This window comes from Cricetulus griseus, chromosome 5 (genome assembly GCF_003668045.3).
Source record: "Cricetulus griseus strain 17A/GY chromosome 5, alternate assembly CriGri-PICRH-1.0, whole genome shotgun sequence".
In the NCBI taxonomy this organism is placed as follows: Eukaryota; Metazoa; Chordata; class Mammalia; order Rodentia; family Cricetidae; genus Cricetulus; species Cricetulus griseus.
Genome location: NC_048598.1, coordinates 57,722,730 through 57,749,262, shown reverse-complemented (window position 1 = coordinate 57,749,262; position 26,533 = coordinate 57,722,730). Strand labels below are relative to the sequence as shown.

Here is a 26,533-nt window from a genome sequence, read left to right as displayed (position 1 = left end):
CTGTTTCCCTTTGGGTTTTGCTTGACCATCTGGCTCTTATAGCAGTTATTATCAGGTACTCCTTCCCTTCCTCCCCTCCCTGGCCCCTACCAGTAATCCTCCATGCTTCCTCCTCTGCTGTAGATGGGACCCTCCAGCTCCCTGGGACTGGGGAAAATGTTCTCATGTTGGATGATGATGGTTTTAATCAGCTCATTCACGTGGGCTTGACAGGACACCTGGTCGTGGCCCTCTGGCACTGACATCAGTGAGGGCCCGAAGCAGATGGCAAGGTTGTAGGGGTCCATCATGTTCTCTTCACTGAACTGTGATAAGCTGGAGGAAAAGGGAAAGGGGGGAAATTGGAAAGCTGTCACATGAATGACCAGAAAACACATACACAAGAGACATTGCCAGAAGGAAAGTCCTAAGTCCATAAACTGCCACCTGCCTTTCTGGGCATCAGAGGCCTTCTGGACAGTCAGGTGGGGAGAAGAGAGAGTGACGACTGATGCCTATTCAGGAGCCAAGGAAAGGAAAGATGTAAGACCTGCTTGCAGGTCTGACCCCCTTCTCCAGTTCCCCAATCAAATCCTCATGAGTCTCATTTTTACCCTTACCTCTGACCTTATGCATCAGAGCCACCCTGCTTTGAGAAGATACCATATCTTTGCAGAACTGGATATGGCTCCCACAGACAACTCACCAAGCTATCAAGCAGATGGGGACCCCAGCTCACTCTGAGAAATAGTTACAGGACACAGGAACTGTACATCATATGCTTTTATGCATGCACACAAAAGAATCAAATTCTTGGGCATTTTCTACTCCAAATTCTATACTTACTAGAAATATAGTCAGCTGATTAACTTTTTTTATTCCACCAGGACAGTGAATTCTTTTTGGAACAGCTAATGCAATTGTTTAACATTTTCATAATATCCCCTTACATTATTACATCCAGGAATTAATTATGTACTCTGTTTATATTCTGCTTGGAGTTCCCTTGGATGTAGGCTAATTCATTACTGTTTATTTATCTAGAGATTCTTCCCATTCTCAGTCAGCATCAGCTCCAGTCACACCCCAACCTTGGCCAAGGACCCAAGCACTCAACCATCACTATGCTTGACAAGTCCCCATGGGTCCATGCCTGTGGTGGTTTGAGTAAGAAAGGCCCATAGGTTCAGATATTTGAATGTTTAGTCATCAGGGAGTGGCACTACTTGGGAGGGATTAGGAAGTATAGTCTTGTTGGAGAAGGTGTGGCCTTATTGGAGGAAGTATGTCCCTGGGCATGGGCTTTTAGGTTTCAAAGGCCCAAGACAGCTCAGTGTCTCTCTCTCCCTGTTGCCTGTGGATCCAGATGTAGAACTCTTCTCTACCATGTCTACCTGTATGCCACCACTTTTCCCACTATAATGATGACAATGGACTAAACCTCTGAAATTGTAAGCCCTAATTAAATGCTTTCCTTTATTAGAGTTGCCATGACCAAACACTGACTAAGACACTGCCTGTCCTAGAACAGAAGGCTAGGTTAACTTTGGGTACATCCTCTACAAAGCTCGAAGGGCTATCAGCATTGCTGAGGAGTTTGGCTTTCCTATGGTTATCAGCAGTAGCTTCTCAGTGTCCAATTCTGACAGATGCTGAAAAGAAACTAGAGCTTTTGGATACCACTGACATTCTGGATTGGGTGAAGTTTACTTTTAGTGTGCCCCACATCCAGACCCTAACAAATGGCTTTCTCCCCTGCTAGAGAACCCGACACATACCTTGTGAGCCTTCTATAATCACTGTAGGACACCAGAAATGATATGGCATGGTGTGAACAAATGCCATGGAAATTAGCATCCGAGAACCACTATTCCACAATATCAAAAGCAAATGCAGTAGAGGCCAGTGGGGAAGGGTATCATCTCAGTGGCTAGATGGCTTCTCAGAAGGTGATTTGTTTTTGCTTAAGTCAGGGATTCATTATGTACCCCAGTCTGGCCTCAAACTCACTGTCTTCTTGCCTCAGCTTTCTAAATGCTTGTATCACATTCCTGTACCACCATATCCATTTTAATTTTAAAATCCTTCTCTGGACCCAGAGTTAAAAGAAAACAGAGGTTTAGAAAATACTGGGGGAATATATAAGTCTGTTTATCATCAGATTAAAACTGGAAAGAAACAGGAGCAATTATTACTTTGATAACCTCAGCAGAAATGACCCACACAATATGCTATAGGCTAATAATATATCGTGCAAGGTCCTGGTATCTTAGAGACAGAAAATTCAGTAAAGCCTTGTTTCTTTAATGTGATCTGATAGTGTTCTAGTAACAAGAAACCAGAGTTTCTGGGAAGTGTGATAGTTAAAGAGAAGCACTCTATTCCCAAGAAACCTGGGTGAAAGTTCTACAACAGATAAAGGATGTGAAGTACTGTTGTCCCCACCCCTGAAAAGACTGTCCTATTCATTGGAGGCTACAGTGACAAGGATCTGGAAGAGGACATATCTTTGTGAACTGTAGTCTTATGAATATATGTACATTTTCTGATTCCCATTAAAAACCAAACCAAATCAAAACAAAACCAAAAAAGGACCAAGAAACTTGTGACCGCTTATCTTGGTTGTCAACTTGAATCTCCTGGGAAGAAGGAATCTCAACTGAAGAACTGCTCCCATCAGTCTGACCTGTGAGTATCTGGGGAATTTTCTTGATTGCTATTGATGCAGTGGGGCTCAGCCCACTGTACCATAGGCAGGTAAGCCTGGACTGTGTAAAGAAATGTAGCTGTACATGGGAACAAGTCAGTTAACTATCATTCCTCCATGGTTTCTACTTCAAACTCCTGCTCTAAATGTTTGTACACACACACACACACACACACACACACACACACACACACACACACACACACACACACACACACACACACACACACACACACAGGTAATTGAGAATCTGTTGCATACCAGTCAAAAAGGCTGTCATCAAAAAGATAACTGACAATAAATGTTGGTGAAGATGTTGAGAAAGAAGAACCCTTATATAAGACTGGAAGAAATGTAAACTGGTGCAGCCACTATGGAAATCAGAATGCAGGTACCACAAACACTAAATAGAATTACCACATGACTCAGCTAAAACACTCTAGAATATATCCTGAAGGGTCTAAGTCAACATACCACAGATATGTTTCATTCCTGTCTTTACTATTGCACTATTCTTAGTAGCCAAGCTATGTAACTAGCCTAGCAATAAATCTACCAACAGGTGAATGGATAAACAAAATGTGGTACCCATAAATATGATATTTTATCGAACTCTTAAATTTTTGGCTGTGAGCCTAGCCTTTAAGGGCTGAGCCATTCTCCAGCCCAAACATGGTATTCTATTCAGGTATAAAAAAGAATGGAATTATAACACTGGCAAGAAAATGGATAGGACCAAAGATCATTGCATAAAGTAAAATAAGGCTGACTTACAAACATAAATATCGTACTTTTTTTCATATGTGGAGTGTGTGTGTGTGTGTGTGTGTGTGTGTGTGTGTGCGTGTGTGTAGGATGTGAAACAGAAAAGGGACTAGGAGAGAAGAGAAGGCCTAAAGGGAGGGGAAGGAAAAAAAGGAAGGGTAGTGGAATACATGTAACATGAAAGCAGAAGTAGGTACTTTTTGAAAGAGGAAGAGGACTGGCAAGAAGAGCTTGTGGGGGGGCAATGGGGGCCAAATAAGAACAAAGTAAAATGATATATATGTATGAAAAGATCATAATGAAATCCATCACTTTGTATTCTAAATAAGAAATAATAAAAGTATACAATTTGGTGGCATTTAACATACTCACAATGTTATGTAACCATTACCTCTAAGTTGTACAATATTTTCATCATCCCTGAAAGAAACCTAGTATTCACTAACCAGTTATTTTCCAATCCTCTTCCAGCCCCCGGCATCCAGGAATCTACTTTCTATTTCTATGGACTTGCCTGTTCTGGAGAGTTCATACAAATGGAATGGAGTCTTAAAATATTTAGTTGTTTCTTTTGTGTGTGTGTGTTTGGTTTACTGACTCAACACAATGTTTTCAAGGTTCATCCACACGGTAGTGTCAATATTTCATTCATTTTTATGGGTAAACAATATTCTACTGTATAAATAAGGCACATTTTCTGAGCTTATAGGCAGAACGTCCCCAAGCTGTGCATTCAGATGAGATCCATAGCGCTGACTCAACATCATCTTCACAACAAGTGAGACTCTGGACTAGAGTCCACTAAGTTACATCTGAAGTGCCAGCCTTATAGATACTTTAGTTTGATCCCTTGAGATTCAGTATGTGTACAATCCAAGAATATACTTCAGCGAGGATAAAGTGTGCATCCCCAAAGTGAGGGTCCAGATAAAGTCTCCACAAGGAACCACTTGCCAACTGCTGATGTAATTGTTGGCAGCTGCAGACTTATCAGTTGTCATCTTCCCATGGAGACTTTACAAACTGTGTCTTGCATGTTACTATTTTCAGAAACACTATGACTACAAATGCTTCACCTTTCCTATATAATTTTTAAAACTATAAACACACAACAATATTTTAAAATTATATACACACAAATTAATAATGAAATTAGTACCATTTCCATGTTTTTTTTTTCTAATAATGGCCATTGTCTCTTATACTGCATCATGCTTACTCTATTGTTTCTCTCTTCTGAAAGTCCAGAAAAGATAACAGTTAATTTATGCCTTCCCTGTTTCTATCAGCTGGTCTATCTGGCTGCCTGTAGCATGCTCCTAGTTCATGGGGGGCAAACAAGGCCCGGGTTAAGGGTAAGTATGGTTGATGTGAACAAGCTGTGACTTGGGCCCTAAGGGGACTGACTAACAGAGTAGTAAGCAGTGTTTCCAGGCTATGAATGAGCATACTAATGAGTTATGAGGAGTTCATCTCAAGGGCAGATGGGGGACTGAGTTAAGACTTTGTCAGACTCAGACCACAGAGCCAAGATTCTCTGTGGTTCTGCACTGGGATAGGTGATGACGTGGGCTTCCCAATAAGGTCTTAGGCAGGGACCACTAATCCCAGACATCTATAAGGCCAGGCCAATCATGACTGTCTAACCAGGATGAGGCTTGTGAAATGGACTCTAAATTTGTAGTTATTTTAAACAAAAAGCTATGTATGACAACTTCATATTTACAAGGTATGTACTAAAACTATAATATTCTGGCCCCTTGACTTACCTTTGGTTTCCCTGTTTTGATGGATCCAGGAATCCATAGAACTATTTCTTAGTTATATGGAAACCTAGACCCGGCATGATGAGAGATGACAACATGGAGAAGGCTGGGGATCATGGTAAGCTATGCCTGTCTCACCCAGTGTTCAATGCATATCATAAGCCTGACCCTTTCTGTCATCTTCTGGTCTACCAACACCTCAGCCAGACCATGTCATGACCTTGGAGTAGGTCTTTCTTCTCATTGACCCTCTACAGTAACTTCTCCACAAAGTAACTGGCAGATTTGAAAATACCTAAACATCATATCATACCATTTTTCTCTTTAAAGGCTTTAACGTCATTTCCCAAACTCAAACTTATTATTTATTACTGTGACCCTCAAGTTTCCAATGTCCTTATAGGCCCCCTTTGTCCCCTTCAGGTTACCGCTTATACCCAGTCTTCTCAGACAGGCCTCTGTGGCAAGCACATCTCTCAACTAACTCTTCTTTCATCCTTTGTCCATTAGGACCTCTTAACTCTATCCCCATCTTTACTCTTCTTTTCTTTTTAGCACCTATTCTACCTGATGTATCTACTATTGTCTCTTTTTTTCCTTGGACCATGATCTAATGATAAAAGGCCTTTCTTTTTCCATTTAACATCACAGCACTGTAGTTGGTGTATGGTAGATGCTAAGTAAGTATCTGTTAGGATGGATGGTAAGACATAGATCCCCATGAAAGTCCTGGATAGTCAAAGCCAGGCTCACCACTGTGAAAGCTACTCACTGATTAAGGAAGGCAAAGAGGTATCTCATGATAATCAGAGTGGGTTTGGGCAGGACCAGAAGGACTTTCCGGATATGCACAGCTCTCTCTTGCAGGTTGTCCATTGCTGAAAGAAGAAAGGCATGTGTTACCCCTCTAGCATGACTGCAATCCTGGAGAGGAACAGTAAGAAATTTCTTTCCATCAGCAGTGCAACTCATAGAGCAAGCAGAGCCAGCCCATCTACAGCCCTGGTATGGTGACAGGAGTGTCATCCTGGATGCTCTGGGATGAGGCTGCTACAAGAGACCCCGTGCTGGGATCCACACAGCCTGACTGATACAGGACTCAGGCTGTATGCTCCATGGGCACAGACTAGTTTGGTACATTCCCCTTCTAATGAAGCTGACCTTCACCCTACCATGACTACTGAATGCTCAGTCTTGAAGGGTCCCACACATGAGAAGGGACAGAGGCTGTGGAAGTCCTTTCTTGACTCCTGTACACACAGGTACCTCTTCCTCCCCTGGAGAAGTCTGGCTTCTACCTCTCTTACCTAAAGTAGATATGAACAGAACCTGACTAAAGAGAGGAGAGATCAGGACCCAGGATAAGCAGTAAAAGCTGCGAAGAAGACCAGAGAAGATTCCTGACTTTAGTGCTATGGTCAGGTTAGTACAGATTTGGCCATCTGCCTGTGGTTTCTGTCATTAACAGCCTTTGACTGTGTGTCAAGATGGACTTGATCAGGCTGTCTTAAATGAATAAGAAATAGCAAATACTGGATTAGGAGTGAGAGTAAGAAGAACTGGGTGGCTGAGGATTCTGGTGTATCTTGCCAACTCCAGCCCAAGGTAAGAGACCTCACTTAGGTCTAGTCTTGGAAAATACATGAGGATATGACCTAAGTAATGCATGTATGTAACTGTCAACATAACTCCTTTCCATCAGATTCTCACACATACGTGAACAAACAAAGAGAACTGGTATCCCAGATGCCCTTGGTTTTTCTCAGAACAACCAACAGAGGAATAAGTATTCAGACCAAACGCTGGGTCAAACTGAAAATTTAGGAGGCATGAATGCCTTGTTCAACCTGGGAAAAGCCTTTTCTGCATTTATTCTTTTCACCTTCTGAGGCTATCATTCCGGTAGGGTCTACATAGTGCTATCTTTATGTCAACTTGACATCAGCTAGAGTCATTTGGGAAGAGGGGATCTCAATTAAGAAAATGCCCCATCACATTAGCCTATGGGTAAGCGTGTGTATTTTCTTGATTGATGTGGGAGTGCCTAGCTCACTGTGGGTGCTGGTGGTTTCAGGTGCTATAAGAAGGCTGAGCAAACCTTAAGGGTCAAGCCAGTAAGCAGTATTCCTTCATGGCCTCTGCATCAGTTCCTGCCCTGTTTGAGTTCCTGTCCTGACTTCCCTTAGTGATGGAAGTGTAAGATGAAATAAACCCTTTCCTCCTCAAGTTGCTTTTGGTCATTTTGTTGTTGTTTTTGTTTAAAACACAGCAACAGAAACCCTTAATAGGATAGGATAGTCTACTTCCTGAATGACTTGCTATTAATTTAAATTTCCATGGATTGCTTTCCATGGAATCAAGTGATAGGATCCTTCAGTATCATGAATAAACTAAATGTCTAGGAATAACTTTCAAGCCCTAAAAGGGAACTCTAAAGAAAACAGAGACCTTTCTCTGGGGAAATAGTAAATGGTTACTTTCAAGTACACAGAGGGGCTTTTCTTATTCACAGACCCGTGTTAATACGTGTAGCAGCAGGTAAGCCATGGCACATACAAAACAGGGAGCAGGGTCAGTGTTTATTTTTCTCTGGTCTTATTAATAGCACAGACATTGTATACAAGTTTTAAGATGGATGAATATAAAAGCATTTTACTAAAAAACGATAAACCAGAGATGTGAAGGAATTAATGACTGAGATAAATTAGAAAGGAAAAAGCCAGGAGACTTGACTTGGATTCTATACTATTACTGTTAAGTCATTCTTTCTTTCCCCCTACCAGGGATAAAACAGTAGAGATAAAGAGGTGATACTCACTGGAAGAAATAAAGAAAGAAAGAAAAACTTTACTGAAAAGCTTATGAGCAAACAAATTGGTGGAAATTTCCAAATGTCTTACTGCCATTGTGGGGCACAATGATACTTACTGACACAGGAAATCAAGTCATGGAAGATGTCCTTGGGGAACAGTGGGTGTTCCAGCCCCCGGAAGTAAAGCTTGAGGACACCAGCTATGGAGTCCATGTCATGGTCATTCTGGTCCCCAGCCAGAGGGTCCTCTCCTGAAGATAGGAAGCCCCAGCCCAAAAGGAAAGAAAGTGAGTTAGGAAAATCACAGCATCCTCATCTCATTATCTCTCTACCCAGCCTGACAGTCAGGATGTGGCAGACTGTTCAGGCTAATGAATGTTCCTGTGGGTTGGGGTGGAAACAAGGAACTGTTTCTCTAACAAGAATCATGAAACTGGAAGGAGACTGAGCCTCTGCTGGAGGGGAAACAAGGCCAGGAGGCCAGCTTCTTTGACTACCAGAGGACACCTACTGACAGAACAGTCATCCCAGAATCCCAATGGAAATTTTCATATCAAGTGTAATTAAATTTAATGATAACACCAACCTTAAATTGAAACTATATATATCCATTACAGTGACAGAAATTGCCAAAGCTTGCCCATTACCTTAATAGACCACAAGATGATAAATGGGATACAATGAACAGGCACATTAGCTTTGATATTAACTGCCACCAAGGGTTCTGGACGAGGCTATTAACTGTCTGGATATATGGTAACTACTTGGGTTTTGGCAGATCATCACAGGAATGAGGCAGGATGGGTGGGGCTAAGAAAGAAGGAAGCTGGGACATGCCCTAACATCTCTCTGTGTACTTACTGAAAGTACAGAGAAAACAGGCAATCTCTTAGGTTTTTAAGCATAGGGAACTCTAGGGGAAACAGTAGAGCCATCTCCACAGGGCTGAAACAGTTGTCTTATCTTACAGCTGTTTATTCCCACCTCACCTCTCTCAAAGGCGTTTTTTATGTCATTCACTTCCACTTGTGATCCAGACACTCGGAAAATTCCTTCATGTTGCAGGCCTAGACACACACAAAATAGAGTGGTCAAAATGAAGAAAAAAAAAAAAAGCAAGTTTATATAGTCATAAGGCCAATATTAGTAGAATACCCATCTCCATTGGTACCACATATTTAAGTATTTTGTCTTTTCTGGTTTAGGACAAAGGAGAAAAACAGGGCAGTGATGTTGGAAAAGTCTCTGGGAGGATTACGGGGCATTAGTGTAAGGAAAGCATCTGGCCAAAGACTTAGGGAAAGGATGCTCACATCCTCTTCTGATTCCAAGGGAGATTCCCAGGGTGTTGTCTCTCCTGCCTGTAGTTTTATGTCCCTACCTGTAGAGTGGGGAAGTCACTTGTTGGTGCTTTCTTGTTGCCCACAGTTAAGAATGGAGGTGGGTCTTGACAGGCAAGGCATTAGGCACCATTAGAGAAGTTAGCAGAGAAAGGTTGAGGTTGTTAGGAGTCTTAAGCATTTTAATACCATCTCCATTATTCTAGGGGACAATGCTTTCTGAACTGATGAAAAACAGAGGACATAAAAACCAAAAACGAACAACCACAGACAACACTGTCAGTCTTTGTCCTAGGCACTGATCCCTGATTGCTTGCTACCTTTCTCTAAAGAAAACACATAAAAACTGTATTATCATGGTTTTGCTGGAGTAGACAGTCATGGAAAATAAGGCTTATATAATGACTGCCACTGACTCTCATATAAAATATTTGGTCCTCATATAACCTTTCAAAGTCTGAGTTGGCAGCAATCCCATCTTCTAGATGAGGAGACTGGTGAATGATGACCAGCCTTCAGTTACACAGCAAGAATGAGGACCAGAGCTCAAAGGCAGTCTTGTGGCTGCAATCACAGACTGTTTTCGGTGATGGGGCTATTGGTCTGCAAGTGCAGAGGATGGGAGGGAGCCATCTTGGCCTGTTTGTATTTAGACACAGTGTAGAAAGCACCACACAGGCAACTGTAACATCACCACTGACTGGTCCAGCAAGGGGCTTAGCTGATATCCCTAGCAGTATCAGGACTTTCAGTCTTTTTCCAAGCCTAGGTCTCCTTTGTCAACCTTTCTCTGTGCCCCTCCAAAAGCCTTGTATAAACCTCAGATTGATTTTAGAAAAACAAACAAAATAAAATAATGCTGTATTTTGCTGGCTGTTTCAGAATTACCCTTGAAGTAAGGGGAGTTATATTCTATTAGTTAGATGTCTGAAGCTATACCACACAGGCCAAGTCTGAAACTGTGGGAAATACGACTGGAAGGAAGCAAAGGGAATGTGATTACCTGGACTGTAATAAGATGTAAGTTGTTTTTCCCTCTACGGTAATCTCTAAAATAGTCCTCATAGTATAGCAAGCGATATTAAAATCCCATCAGTGCCAGTGAGGTAGTAGTATTATGTTAGTTACCAAATGGGGTATGAGAGCCAGAAATTGTTGTTTAAACACAGAATATATCATAAACAGCAAGGCTCTGACAGAAACACACCCAAGAACTTATCAGAAACACAGGGTATGAGGAAATGTCATCTTAAACCAGGCTACTTGGTGTGTTTTAGCTGGAGAAGTGCTACACAACTTCTTGAGAGGGTTACCTCAGTGCTTCTGGGTACTTTTGATGGCTAAGGAAATGTAGCCTTGGCCTGTGGGACCAGGGAAGAACAAATGAGAGATGAGCTTGTTGGAAATCAGACAACTGGCCTAAAATACTGAGCTCGACTTCAGTCTGGTTTTCAGTTCTCCTAGAGAGTGGATGCCCTAGATTAGGACCACTTACTAGTAGGACCACTTATTATTGTGTGAGTATGCAAGATGTGTGTGTGTGTGTGTGTGTGTGTGTGTGTGTGTGTGTGTGTGTGTGTGTGTGTGTGTACAGGTACATGTGCCATGGTACATGTGTGGAGGTCTGTGGTCTGAGGATTAACTGACATCATCAGCTTGCAAGGCAAGTACTTTTACCTACTGAAATATCTCACTGGCCCACCAGACATATTATCTCTTTAGAGTACCTGATGTGGTAATTCTGAGAGGAGAAACAATAAAATTTCCACAAAGGAGAAACCAGTTGGCTTTTCCATAATCTCTATTCTTCGTTTCTTAGCACACACTAACATAAAAGCATAAAAACCCATTGGATTTGGGTAAGCTAGTTGGAAATGACATAGAACCTGCTGGATTCAGCTTACAGCAGTCAGAATGGCTAAAAATCAAAAACACCAATGACAATCTATGCTGGAGAGATGTGGAGGAAAAGGAACACTCCTCCATTGTTGGTGGGAATGCAAACTTGTACAACCACTTTGGAAATCAGTATGGCGTTTTCTCAGGAAAATGGGAAATCAGTCTACCTCAAGATCCAGCAATTCTTCTCTTGGGCACATACCCAAAGAATGCACATTCATACAACAAGGACATATGTTCAACTATGTTAACAGCAGTGCTGTTTGTAATAGCCAGAACCTGAAAGCAACCTAGATGCCCCTCAACTAAAGAATGGATAGAGAAAATGTGGTACATTTACACAACAGAGTACTACTCAGCAGAAAAAAAAGCAATGGAATCTTGAAATTCGCAGGCAAATGGATGGAACTAGAAGAAACCATCCTGAGTGAGGTAACCAAGTCATAAAAAGACAAACATGGCATGTACTCACTCATATATGAATTTTAGACCTAGAGCAAAGGATTACCAGCCTACAATCCTCTTCACCAAAGGAACTACGAAACAAGGAGGACCCCAAGAGAAGAATGCATGGTCCCCCGGAGAAAGGGAAGGGGACAGGATCTCCTGAGCCAATTGGGAGCATGGGAGTAGGGGAGAGGGAGCTGTGAGAGGGAGAAGGGGAGAGGAGGAAATGGGGGGAGCAGGAGGGTTGAGTCGGGGGAAGAACAGGGGAGAGTGGGATGAGAGATACCATATTAGAGGGAGCCATTATAGGTCCAAGGAGAGATCTGGCACTAGGGAGATTTCCAGAGATCTACAAGGATGACACCAACTGGCAATCTAAGCAATAGTGGAGAGGTACCCTAAATGCCCTTCCCCTATAATGAGACTGATGACTGCATTATATGCCATCCTAGAGCCTTCATCCAGTGGCTGAAGGAAGCAGAGGCAGACACCCGCAGCTAAACACTGAACTGAACTCTGGAACCCACTTGCAGAAAGGGAGGAGTGATGAGCAAAGAGATCAAGACCAGGCTGGAGAAGCCCACAGAGATAGCTGACCTGAACAAGGGGGAGTGCATGGACCCCAGACTGCTGATCCAGACCCCTGAACTTGGATGTCAGTGAGGAGGCCTCGGCATTCTATGGGGCCTCTGGTAGTATATCAGTATTTATTCCTGGCACACAAATGGAATTCGGGAGCCCCTTCCATGTGGAGGAATGTTCTCTTGGCCTGGACACATGGAGGGCCCAGGCCCTGCCCAGGATGATAGACTTTGGAGATCCCTCATGGAGGGCCTCACTCTCCCTGGGGAGTAGAGGGAGAATAGGGTCGGGAGTTGGTGGGGGCAGGGGAGGGGGAGGGAGCAGGGATTGACATGTGGAGCAGGCTTGTTTCTAATTTGAACTAATAAAAAAATAATTTCTTGAAAAAAAAGAGTTGCTCTCTTGGATAATTCTTGAACTGACTGCTGCAACAACCACCTCACATTCCTTTCTTGAAAATGGTAAATTAAAAAAAAAAAAAATCCCTTCATGGTTATTTTAGTGGTTCCTCAAATTCCTCCTCTTGAATGTCCTCATGGTTCACCCTGACCCACCACTACAGAGAGCGTTAGTTTCCTCATCTATATAATGGGAACTATAATAATCTTTATCTTCTAGAAGATAACTGCTAGGATGTAAAAATTTCTAGCATTTGATGTGCCATACACTCTTCTGAAGTTAACAAAGGTTATGACTCCACTAAATGTACAAACACAAAAAAATTAGGCATAGCTTTTTAGGGACTCCATGAATTTCTTTCCTTGGGCAAAAAAGCCAATTCAGCTAGACAAATACTTTTTGACTGTTATATGCTGAATTAAAATAAAAGAAAACAACAATGGCCAGGAGTGGTGGCTCAGACCTACAATTCTAGCACTCTGGAGGCCAAGGCTGGAGGATCACTGCAAATTTGTAGCCAGCATGGTTTTTCTAATAAGTTCTAGGCCAGTCATGGCTCTACAGTAAGACTTTATCTTAACATACATCCACTCCCCACATTGCAACAATGTATTTATTGTTTAGTTCTGGAATACACAAAATTTCTGCTTGTTAACCAACACTTCTGTGATAAAAAGTATTAATTCTTATATATATTTATTATATGTCCTTTTGTCTTTTTGAGTGTATGTAGCATTGCAGGTACATGTGTGTGTGTGGAAGTCAGAGGTCATTATCAGCTTTCTTCCTGACGTTCTTGTTCTCTACCTTTACTACTATAGGAATAAGGTCCCTTGCTGGACTTCAGTCTCTTTGCTTTCGCTGGGCTGGCCGTGCAATGGGGCTCAGTGATCTGCCTGTCTCTGCTTGACACATATAGCTAGCACTGGGGTTACAGGCATGTGCTGCCATGCCCAGTTTTTTATGTGGGTTTTGGGAATCTGAACTCAGGTCCTTGAACTTGAACACAATAGGTACTTTACCAACTAAATGTAAGTTTGAAGTCTTATCATCAAAAAGCTGCTTTCTAAAGTTATTTATTAGTGACTCAGTTTCCTCATCTGTAATGCAGCTAGGCTCACATTACTTGCAGCTAGGTTCACATTCTGTTTGTGCTTTGATTCACATCTCAGCTTTATTTATTTATCTTTTGTATATGGAAAATGCTAACATCATTCTAAAGTTAAAACCGCACAAGAGAATATAATCATTCTTTATTTTATTTTCCATGGCTCCATTATTTACATCCACTGTCTACTTGTAATGACCAACCAGTAAAATACTAGCTTCTAGACTTATTGTTCCTGTATTGTTCTGTAGAAATGAGAAGATACATACATAGTCAATATGTTTGCAAATCTTCATTGTTATGTGAAGGCAGAGTACATACTGTTTTGTCTTTTGTTTTTTGACTTAACAATATATCCTAGACCTGTCTCTAATCAGCCTATGGAGCTCTTGCTCACCATCTTCACCATGATACACGACTCCACTGTATGGACATACCAAGCTTTTCAATCACTCTTCTATATATGGGCACTCAGGATGGTTCTAGTATTTGCAATTATAAATAATGCTATAGCAAGCAGTCTTATGCACAGGTTTTGTTTTTATTTTTTTTAAATACTGTTTGAGACACACCTTTATAGTAATTCATTGACTATAACATCCCTGGCTTACTACCGGAACTTCCTATTTCCTCCTTCTGTTGCAATCTCTAGGCAGCATCCAGAGACACTTCAAATATAGATTCTTGTTCTTCCACAGTTCCCATCCCACTCAGAATAAGACCCAAATACCTACTGTAGCCAACGAAACTCTAAGAACACTGTGTCTTCATCTCTTCTCAGCCTCCCTTTACTCTTTCCCTTCAGCCTGTGCACTTTTCCTTACATATGTCAATAGTTTCCGGTCTTTGGTTCTCTCTTAACAAAATACTCTTCCTCAGATGGACACATCACTTTCCCTCTTCTTCACAACTCCACTCAAATGTGACATGAGGCTTTCCATGACCCACTGCAACAGTGCCTCTCTCCATTCTCCATCCTGCACCTTGTTTTGCTTTTCTTCATGACATACACCAGCACTGGAAACATTGCAAGTCAATTTGTGTACTGGCTGATCATCTGTTTTTCAGTGGAACAAAAGGTTCATGAGGAACCTTTTTACTGGCATATAATAAGCAATCAATATAGACTCTGTATTGAATGAACAAGTGAATGCATGGATGAATGAATCCACAACTTCTTCCCATTGTTCTTTAGCAACCAATAATGATTATTCTACTGAACCCTGCTTGGATTCATCTTTGCCAGCTCCTTGGTATTAATTACTGCTGTCTTGTAAATTTCTTACTCTGTTACTGTCATTTACTACTACTTTATTCTTTTCATTAACTTACTATCTGCCTATTTTCTTCCAAATGCATCACAAAAGCACTTAGAGACAAGAATATTGTATTACTTCTCTTTATGTTTTCTTTCTTGGCAATACATGGTACTCAGCACTGGTCAGGGGCTTATAAAATATTTGTTGATTGTTCAATAGTGATGAACAGTATGCTCTTACTTCAAGTGAACTGAGATAACAGTAAAAATTTATAGTTGATAGAAAGTAGGATAAACTATAAGGATGCTAATAATTACTGTTTCAATAATGAATCTAAGAAACATCTCAGTTTATAGGTAGGGAGATAGGCAAGGGAATGGAGGGAAAAAATGGCTGCCTTAGATTACAATACTTGGTTTCTTTTGCTCTAGGATGGTCATCTTATAACCTTTTTAAGTATTTAAAAACAATTTCTGATGCTAGTTTCTAGACATGCTTAAGGCCAATATAGCTATCTGTACTTTCAAAATACTCTCAGCTTTGGAAAATAAACTTGCTGGCAATCATCTCTAACCCTAAAGTCTGTCTAATCTGCTGTAGGTTGGTAAATCTCTTAGCTTTGCCCCAGCAGAAAGCAAGTATAATCTGACTGATGCCAAGAAGGACCCCTGAAGGCACTCAAAAGGTGGACATAACTTTAGGACAGTTATTAACTGAGCTCATGGGGACAATGTACCTAGTGAGACCAAATTAAGACAAAACCCAAATACTATATACGCAGTCAGTGCAACATCATAGATGGAATTGTTTCAAGCCATTCTGGTACCACCAATGGAACAAAATGGGTAGGCTACGCCATAAGAGACACCCACACACACTAAGGCTGTAACTATTAGTTTCACTACCACCACCACATGACCTTGCTGCACTTCTTCACAAAGTAGCTGGGTTTTAAAACTCTGGAGCCAGCAAAGAGCAGGGTAAGTGGCTAGGTCAAAACATGTTTATTTTCAACATGTAGGTAGGGCCTTCCTAAAGGAGCAAACATTATGTGAGTAAGTAGATTTTATTCCTTTTCTAAGAATGTGAGGATGAGAAGGCAACCTCTGTTGCTCTCTCTCTGGGGTACATGCACATATATGTATACATGTCCCAGTGTGTGGCTATGGAGGCCAGGGGACAGTGTTGATTAGTCTCTATTCTAAACTTCTTGCCTTACTCCTTTGAGGCAATGTCTCTCCCCTGAACCTGGACCGTACAGGATTTTTTTTTAGGTTGGGGTGGCAGCCAGCCAGCACCAGCGATCTTCCCATCTTTGCCCTCCGCAGCACTATAGCTACAGATGTGCCTAAGAGTCTGCTCTCCTTGATATGCAAGTTCTGGAATCTAAACTAAGGTCCCCATGGTTGTGCAGCAAGTACTATCAACCACTGAGCCATCTCTCCAGCTCCAACGACCTCTACTCTTGTTCTACAAAGAATTCTTTGCAGTTCTAACTTTTCACAAATATGAGCAAAGTTGTATTCTTGCTTACCATGTCTGCTAATAAACCGGATGCAGCTTTCTACCACCAGAGGAATTGCCTGGCTGGAATCCTGAAACACAGAAAAGAAATACAGACATTCGAATCAAGGATAGAAAAAGTGAGTCCAGTCTCAAAATGGAGATGAAATTGCTAGCTGGTCGCCCCCAGCCTGACTGCATTGATGCTATAGTGGTGGCCATGGATATGGTGATGGAAATGGCGGCAGGTGGTTTTAAAAATGACAGAAAAGAGCTATAGTTTTTAGCGTGAGAGGCGGGGGCAGGGAGAGACAGAAGACAGAGAGATAGACAGAAACAGGCAAAACACCCATGCACATGAAAAATAAAGCTTAAAAACCTAAAAGAAAGAAAGATGGTTTGGTTGGCACAATAAGGGTAATAAAGAAAAGAAAAAGCAATTCTTGGAAATAGTGAGAATGACATGGGAATATGTAAAGTAGGGTTCCCAGATGTCCTTTTTCAATACAATCCTGATTATTCCATTTAAATTATATGGGTTATTACATATAATCCTCATATAATAATAATATGAATATTATATGCCTGCATGCATGTTGGTGTGCCACTTGTGTGTCTGATGCCCAAGGAGGTCAGAAGAATTCATTGAATCTCCTGGGATTGGAGTTACAGGTGGTTGTGAATCACCATGTGGGTGTTGGGAATCAAACCCAGGTCCTCTGCAAGAGCAACCAGTGTTCACAACCAGTGACCCATCTCTCCAGGCCCAGGTACATGAATATTAATGTCCACACTTACAGAGGTGTTGGTTCACATACAACGTCTCTTAGATAGATTGCTTCTATGGTGTATTATTAGTGTTGTTTATTCTCATTTCATAATGGAGAAATGAGGCTTGGTGAGGTTAATGTTGTTTGTATCACATAACTAATAAGTAGAAAAGCCAGGACTTAATTCTGTTACTCATACTGTATCCTGTGAGGATAGCCAACACTGCATACCAATTATTGGTTTTTAAAATGTAGCTACATGAAAGAAAAACATGTATGGCTCTAAAACCTCGTTTCCTATGTTCAGGAAAGACTGGATTCTACAGTGGGGGTGGATCCTTGTATCTTCTGCCCATTTCACAGGTTGGATTGCACCCATCTGGCTTTGGAATTTCAACTGTAGCCATGGGGTTTGGCTAGTATAAGGTCTCATGAAGCAGCTGGGTCTCATGAAGGAGTCAGGCTAAGAGAAGAGATGGCTTGGCCTGTTCCAAGCTTACCAGTGATCAGGATGCTGCCAAAGGAGCTGGAGCCAGAAAGGTCTCAGTGTCACAAAAGCTCATTTTATTATTATTATTTCTTTTTTTGAAATAGGGTCTCACTAAGTAGCACTGATTGGCTTGGAACTACTATGTATGTCAGAATAGCCTCAAACTCACACAGCAATCTGCCTGCCTCTGCCTCCCTGGGATTAATGGGGTGTGATACCACACCTAGCTCCAAATGTTCATCTTTGTGACCCACCGCCCCCAACCCGACTGCTTCCTCTAGCTGTTGAGGTACAGCAGCCAGGGTCTGACATTTTGTTAAATCACTGACTTCTGCCAGTCAGCCCAAGTAACCTTAGAGGAAGAACCTGGTCCTTTCTTCCTTATTCTAATGAAAACTAGGCTCGAGGTATCACAAGGGGGAAAGCCTCCATTCATATGAAATTGTGTAGGAGATAATGAAGGTGGCAGAAATGGATTTGCAGAGTTTTTTGGCCCTAGATTTATTTAAAGTTAAAGAGGGAGGAAGGACACTAGGAAACTTATAGGTTCCTGGCATTAATAAACTATGTGAATGCAAAGTTCTGTCTGGCTGTGCATGAAATGTTCTACCAACAGTAGGGGGTGACAAACATAGAGTTCTCAGGAAACAAGGAACCAAAGCTGCATGTGTATGGTCACCAACAACCCACCAGAAGAAGTAACCCAGAGGAATAATCTGTGGCAGACAGGGTAGGCCAGAGACATCTATCCTACTCCAGAATGCTAACATGGAGTCTAAGGCAGAGCTTAATAAGGAACAACAGTACACAGGTTTCAAATGTTCTAGATGTCCTCACTGCTACCTGTGATGTTTCTAAGCCACAAGTGAATTCACTTCCCCAGATGTGCCTATGTGTTCCCATGACACCCCCAAAAACCTAGACGTCATCACTAATTGCATACAACTTCCTCAGCACTTTCCATATTTTCTCATTCATTTTTTCTCTCTCCCTTCTTTTCTCAATGTTAGAATGAATCAATGTTCGTTTCATTATTTTGCTTACAATGCTTTTTATCATATAACCTTAGGTTGGAAAGGACTTTTAAGGACAATCAGGGAAAATTTCCATTCAATCAGATTAAGGAAGCTGGAGGGAACTGACAGTTGGCATAATTTGGAAAAGAGAGTAGAGCAACAGTCAGTAATTTACAGGCGAAAACTATCAGGATGACATTTACATAATATTCACAGTTTGGCATGGTTTCTTTCAGTATTAATTTTTTGTCTTAAAACTAATTTTTAACTGGTACATAAAATCTGTATGTATTAATGGGATACTATGTGGCATTTTGATACATATAGATACTAAATTATGTCTGAGGCAGGTTAAATATAACCATCTCTATCAACATTTAAACATTTAAAATTCTGGGGCTGGAGAGATGGCTCAGCAGTTAAGAGCACTTGTTGCTCTTGTGAGGGCCCAGGTTCAGTTTTCAGCACTCATATGGCAACTAACAACCACTGAGGACTCCAGTTCCAGAGGATCTGGTGCCCTCTCTGGCTTCCACATGTACTGTACATACAGGGTGTACAGACATACACATAGGCTAAATACACACACACACACACACACACACAAACACACAAACACACACACACACACACACACACACACAAATAAATCCTTTAAAAAGAGACAAGCCCAGAGTGGCTCACACCTGAGGGAAACACAAGGAAGGAAGATCAGGAATGAGGTGAGAGAGGTGATGGGCAGTAGAGAGAAAATGAAAGGGTTGTGTGGAACAAGGATGTCTGTAAGTAACAGAGGACGGGGGATGTTCCTCCTTTTTAGGAAAAGTCTGGGCTGCTTTGAACACAGTCTCTCAGGAAAACAGGTTTCCAGGTTATTCCTCTTATTTAGCTGATTTACAAGAAACAAAGACTGATTTCCCAGTTATTTATGTAAGATCTTTAAAATTATGATTTTACTGTTCTGACCACCCACGAAAAAAAACCTCTTGCTGAAGAGAAACGGGAAGAACAATCAATACAAGGACCTTATTGGACTGGGGCATGTAGAAAATCCAGGACCCTGATGCAAACCTGGTACCAGGGGAACACCCTGCCTGCAATTGCTCTAGTGCAGCAGTATGCAACGTAAACCAGAAGGGTGCCTCTCCCTGCTGATGGTGACCCCAACCAGGGGCAGACACTCCATGCCACACTCTAGCACTCCCACAGCTACAGCACAAGCTGCAAAGCTCCCACATACATGTTCTATGTCTGTGCATGAGGTCTAGAGTTAGGCCAGAAGTGGAAAGGATTCAAGTTCAAGTCTATTCTTGGTAATAAAGGAAAAGTGGTTGCTTAGTCTGTAAAACATATGTCTATTAATTTTAAATGCAACAAATTGTCTCTGAGAGGCAGTCCACCTCCCTCAAGTTTTAACAGAAATCCGGGGAGAAAGGAGAAGAAAAAAAATTATAGGAATAAGATAGTAGAAAAGTTACAATGGAATTGTTATGATTTAAAAAAAAGGTATAGCCAGGCCTGATAACAAGTGTCTGTAATCCCAGGATTTGTGAGACAGAAGTAGGATTACAAATTCAAAGCCAGATTGGGCTGTATAGTAAGTACGATGCTGCAATTAAAAAAAAAAAAGATGATTTTTCTCACTAAAATGATATTCATAGTCAAGAGGAAGGCTAGAGACAGGGCTGAGTAGTTAAGAGTATTTGCTGCTCTAGGAGAAGACCCAGGTTTGGTTTTGGCACCCACACAGTGGCTTATAACTATCTGTAACTCCAGTTCCAGGGGATCTAACACTCTCCTCTGACTTCCACACAGAGACCAGGCATGCTCATGATGTTATACATGCATGTAGGCAAACCACTTATAAACACGAAATGAAATAAATAAATCTTCGAAGTACTGAGGAGACAAAGAAGCCTTCGTCAAGTGAATTCTGTAGCTGGACTGCCTACCAAGGCAGAGTAGTCAGATCCATGAACAGAGTGCTGGGGCTGGAAACGGGGCAGAAACCCTGTGCCTTCTGTATCTGATGATTGCCCTATGTCTAGGGCCTCTGTGCATGACTACAATAGACATTAACATTTTTTTATTTACATTTATACATATTTTTGTCACATGTGCACATACCCTAAGAGGCCAGAAGAGGGTGTTGGATTTTCTGGAGCTAGAGTTACAGGCAACTCTAAGTGGCCTGACATGGGTGACTTAAGTTAAACTTAAGTTCTCTGGAAGAGCAGCAAGTACTCTTAACTGCTGAGCCATCTTTCCAGCCCTGCAAATGACTTTTTAAAGGCCTAGGTCAGCTTTTTCCTGGGTAGACAGAATGATGCCTCCCACTCCTACTGTTGCTAACTTTCCCTCCTGCAAAGCTGGTGTGAGATGCTTAGTTGTGTTGAGATTTCTCCTGATGTGAATTACTCAGGCCACTGCTAAGAGTCTTCTTAACATGGGTGAGAACTGGCTGCTCAATGGTGAATTTTAATACAATGGTGAAGGTCAAGTGCAAACCTGTCAAGTTGTGTAATTCTTTTTTAACATTCCCCTAACAGTTTCATACGTACTTTGTTAGGGTATGTCAGGAATACGACTAAGATTACCATGTTACCAGACATAATTAAAACTTACAAACTTACACAACACCTTTTAGATTGAGGATTGGTTACCTCAATGCTGGTTCATCAGTGTGTATGTGAGGAATTGTGAGGCCTCTTTATGGTCTCCTAGAGAAGGACACCATGGGCTGTTATAGAACAATTTGTCCACATTTAAACCAAACCTAACATGCAAGAAACTTAAAAAACTAACAACAAGAAGAACAAATCACAGAACCTATGATAATTGCAGGAAAGTTAAATCAGTGTTTGCTAGAGTCTTAAACATATTGTAACTAAAGATACAACCAAACACGAGCATGACGTCAGAGGAGGCACACCATGGAATTCAGCCATGGCTATGAGAGGTACTCCGCTTTCATGAGGCAGACTGAATAGTCTGGCTCTGCTGGGCTCTTTACCTGTTTCCTCACGGTTGAGCTACGCCTGTGGTTGACACACCGAACCAGAAAGGACCAGTCCAGCAACAGGAAGGAAAAAGAGAAAATGGGGACAGAATGAGACAACCACTTCTAAGTCCAGGACCAAAGCTTTAAATCATGTAAAACAACTGTACAGCAGGTAATGAAACACATCACATTATTGATCTCAGTCCCAGAAACAGCTAAGAGACTTGGCAAGCTATTTCCCAACCAAAGCCTAATAAACTTTATTCCTTCATAAAAGCACAGAGGTCCCTGATTTTAATGCTTATGACTGTTTAAAACTTAAATAGGAGGCAAATGATTTAATCTAGAGTAAAACAGATTCATGTTAGACAATTTTAAGATCTTTCTGTTTGAAAGGAAACAATAATAAACACCAAAGGGTATATATTTTCTCTTGAGACTCTTGGGGAAAAGAAAAGGACTGCTTATTTTATTTTTTATTTAGATGGTAGGACACTCAGATGGAAGGGAAGCCCCAGAGACCTTCTGTCAGTGCTTTTCAAGCTGTGTTTAGCTGTAGAAGCCTTTTTCTCGAAGGGTAATACAGAAGAAGCATACTACTCAAAACAAGGAGGGCAGCACTGCCTTGCTTGGTGAAGGTAGGAGCCAGGCAAGGATGCTGGGCCTTGCTCTGACTCTGCTGCCAGCCTGCCCTTACGGCACCTTTCTGAAATCCTAGTGCTTCTCTGAACTGACAAAATACTCTTGTCCTCAACAAGAGGAGACTGATATTCTGAGAGAGGAAATGAATAGTCCACAGTTACACATGGGAAATAACCCAGCGAGGGAAATCAGTTCAGTTCTATTTAGGCTTTCCAGAGATGTGGTATTTCTGATGAAGTTAAGCCTATACCACTAGGAGATAGAGTCTACAGAATTCATCTTAGTTCCCTCCAGTCCTCACGAATTTTTATACTAACGGGACCTGCACTGTAATCCACTATGACAAAATGATGAAAATCAAATTGAGTTATCACTAAATAATGAGTCTATAACTATAAATGGCCTCATGACTGTATGAGTTGCCAGGCTGATACAATGCAATCTGGTTCATTAAAGCATGTTCTCCTTTTAAATCAGCACATTTTTAGGCATCTGAGGGTGATGGCTGAATGAATGTCTTGTTCTCTGCCACCTCATAGCAGCATCAATGACTGTGAGGGAAAATATTTGGCTGAGGTGGAGAGGGAGGGAAGGTGGGGAAAGACTGGGAGGATTGCATATTTGTACATCAGCAAAGATTTAGCCCAGTGCTATTTGGCAAGCCATTCTGCAATATAATATTTCATTATCCACCAACAGTCACTAATTAAGGCCTATCATCTTTTCCATATATTACAAAAAAAATCTCAAATTAAATGCTATCACTTAATCTTTCTGTGTTGGAGACTTCCCTAAGGCCATGTTGAAGTCTCCTAGCTAAGAAGTTACCAAGATGCAACAGAGTCCAATGTTTATTTTTCTTGCAATATAGTGGCTTTGGGGAGTTACAGGAAAGATTTTTTTATCAGGTGATAACTCTCATGACATTATTCTGCTTAGACTTCCCTAAATGGCAGCAACACCACAGCCATTTGGGAGGAGACAGAGTTTGGAAGGCAAAGAGAAGGAAGCAACTCTTGCCCCAGGCTACTCCTTTGCAGTCATCCAATGTCTTTTACAATACAACTCTATGGTTCTTTTCCAGGTTGCTACTGCTCATGGGTCTTTCTTTAACCCTTCCCAGAGTCACTTACCTGGCAAGACTACAGTCTGTCCTCTGACCTGTGGAAAGAGAAGGGGAAAATGTATTTGTTGAAGCAGAAGGGTTGAGGGCTGTACACCCAAGGAATTGCCAGCCATGTTCTTCATATCTTCCTAGGGAGCCAGTAGCAGAAAAGGATTGCCCTAACTTCATTTGGGCAGGAACTCTGCTGCTCAGGTTCTAATGCCAAAGTCATCAATATTTTTGGACCTTGTCAGTTCTACTTCCCTAGTGAGGAAACAGGCATGGATATATGGGAAGAACACGTCAATCATATTTTAGAGAAAACAAAATTATTGTAAGCCTTCTTCATACATGAAATCCAGCTTCTTATATATGTGTGTAGTGGTGATGAGAGGTAGGTTTAGGGGACACAGGGCATGGGACAAACTTGTCAGCATATGAGCAAACATTCACATACATACAGTTAAGGTTGGGAAGAAAAGAGAATATAGAGAGAGGAGGGAGAAAATATGTAGGTTCTAGTTATAGAACCATACTAAATTCTGTTAACTTGCACTAGCATAGTAAGGCAAAGATAAGATTCAGTACCCATGTGGCTAGCAAATGATGGCTTTCAATCTAATGATAGGTGGTTAAGACTTTCATGGGCCATAGTTAGCTTTGAAAAATGAAATGGAAAATTTTAAAGTTGGTAAAAATATTTTAATTAAAATTTTCATATATTCATGCATAAACCATGATGTAATATATGTTGCCTTCTCTGGGCCAACAGTTAATCAAACTTGATCTGTCTTAGATAAATCCATGACAAACCCTGGCAGGCAGTGAGCCAGAAATGAAGAGATCAACTCCCATCCTCCTTATTCAAACTTCAGGAAAGACCACTCTGAGGGATGGGGAAGGCAGGGTGTTTTCTTGTATTTAAAGTGTTGCTAATTGTTAAGATAGTCTAGCTCATCTTCAGCAGTACTATCCCCCAATCTTGAACAGCCCTAATACCAAAGGCTCAGCTTTCATTTGGAAAAATATTATTCTTAGTCATTATTTTCAACATCTGTCCCATTTCCATTCTGGAATATTCATACACATCAATTATCCCTCTATGGTAAGAATTAGAGGCTCTTACATTATGGTGACAAACACAGAAGGCAGGGATATGGTAATTTGCACATAGGATGATTTATAGCTATTATTTTTCTCTATCTCTGGAACTTGTCATCTTTAAATTATGGCAATTTGCAGCCCCTCTGGTCAACCTCCATCCCTCTAGAGTAACATTATTTGGTGTATACATGTGTATAAACATGCACACATGCATGGCTCTGAAGCCTTTTCCTGTCTTCCAGCCTATGCTGAGACTGTCTCGAGGAAAGAAATCATAGCTGTAAATTTCTTCAAATAGTTCTACAAGCTGTCTTTCCTTTAACTCACCACACAGCAATCTGGTAACTCAAGAGTAAAGATTTTCTGTTAAGCAAATTTGGCTCTCATGCCTAGATATGAACTGTTTGGGTGGAAAAGAGCAGAAGGTACTAAAAGACTCTTTTCACATTAAAGCAAACATCAAACAAACAAACAAACAAACAAAAAACAAACTCACAAAATCAAAGATACTAGAGAAAGAAAATTTCCGGGGCGTGTGTGTGTGTGTGGGGGATCGTGCAGGGTAGGACAAAGACAAGGGAAGAAGTGTGGGTAGGTGAGTCTGGTCTGAAAAGTGGGATTCCAATTTCTCAGCTAAAAAGCCAATCAGTCTTGTAAAATTTGCTAGACTTCACAGTTTGTCTGATGAGTGCTGAGGAATTTATTTTAAAATGTTAGATTTGTGTCTGAGTGCAGGCACATCTGTCGCCAATGAGACCACATGCTCCCTGTGGTCTCATCTTTAAGAAAAGAGATTAGTGAAATAGGAGGAAGGCAGAACATCCAGGGCACCCCCAACCTGGGAATCCCATTAATCATACGATGCTGAAAGCTAGGTAGGGGACCTGGGCAAGGCGCCAAACAACCTCAGGGAAAGCCGCTTCTTCAGCCTCTGCCTTCTGTTTGACGGCTGACTGGGGAGAAAGTCCAGAATGTCTGTCCAGTTCTCTACCTCAGTACTTTCCAGTGTCTGGCTAAGATTACTGCCAGAGAAAATACAGTCCATTCAGCGCTTTGCTGTTAGTGCAGCCACATTAGAAAGATGGCTGCCACTTAAATGAAAGGAAATGAATGTTCACCCTGGAAGCTGAAGAAGCAGCAAGTATACCCATCCCCCTCCATCTGAAGACCTTCTCTCTCCAGGATTGGAGCTCTAACAAGTGTCTAGAGAGAAGATAACCCTAAGCTCCTTTACCACAGGTGTGACAGAAAGGTGAAGGATTGGGTTTGGGTGCAAAGCAGGCACGCTCCATCTAAAGAAACAGCTGGTGAATATTAGCATTCCATTACACACTGACGTCTTCCCATTACTCAAGCAGCCATTTAGGGGAGTACTTTCACAATGAATGAATAAGCTAGGCAAAGAAACACATTCATATAACCAGCGGGGTCTAGTTGGTTGAGGACTGGAGGCAAGTGCTCAGGATCACAGCGATGCTGGCCTCTTCTCTACCAAGCTTCAGCAGACCATGCTCACACTCACTTTCTCCCAGGGTTTTCTGCAGGAGGTCATGCTTCGCTTGTAACTTGGTGATTAGGTTCCTACCCTCCAAGTACTCCTTCATTTTCTGTAAGGGAAGAGGAGAAACAAGAGAACTTAAAAGTCCTGAGGAAACACAAGGCACAAATGTTCAAATGGACAATTACCTATGAGAGGGCATTTGATTTCTGACTTTCTGACTCAATTTCTAGCAAGTCCATTTAAATTCTTTAAAAAAAACCTCTCTCTCCGCTGATTCTCATGGTGGGTGCATACCTACACAGTATTTTCCTATGAATTTCATGTTAGCCAGTATAAGT

General features: G+C 41.5%; 1 protein-coding gene across 6 annotated transcripts in view; it reads right to left on the bottom strand.

Annotated features, from left to right (window-relative positions):
• The window catches only part of Srgap2 (SLIT-ROBO Rho GTPase activating protein 2), a 224,883-nt gene that overhangs the window by 15,483 nt on the left and 182,867 nt on the right, over positions 1–26,533 (bottom strand). For all 6 annotated transcript variants that reach the window (XM_027417668.2, XM_027417669.2, XM_035445604.1 and 3 more), the window contains 8 exons: positions 26,217–26,301; positions 23,619–23,646; positions 21,856–21,880; positions 16,598–16,658; positions 9,019–9,096; positions 8,146–8,280; positions 5,990–6,095; positions 91–315 (listed from right to left, as the gene is read on the bottom strand). In XM_027417668.2, coding sequence (XP_027273469.1) covers positions 91–315; positions 5,990–6,095; positions 8,146–8,280; positions 9,019–9,096; positions 16,598–16,658; positions 21,856–21,880; positions 23,619–23,646; positions 26,217–26,301 — 743 coding nt within the window. The remainder of the gene's footprint in view (positions 1–90; positions 316–5,989; positions 6,096–8,145; positions 8,281–9,018; positions 9,097–16,597; positions 16,659–21,855; positions 21,881–23,618; positions 23,647–26,216; positions 26,302–26,533) is intronic.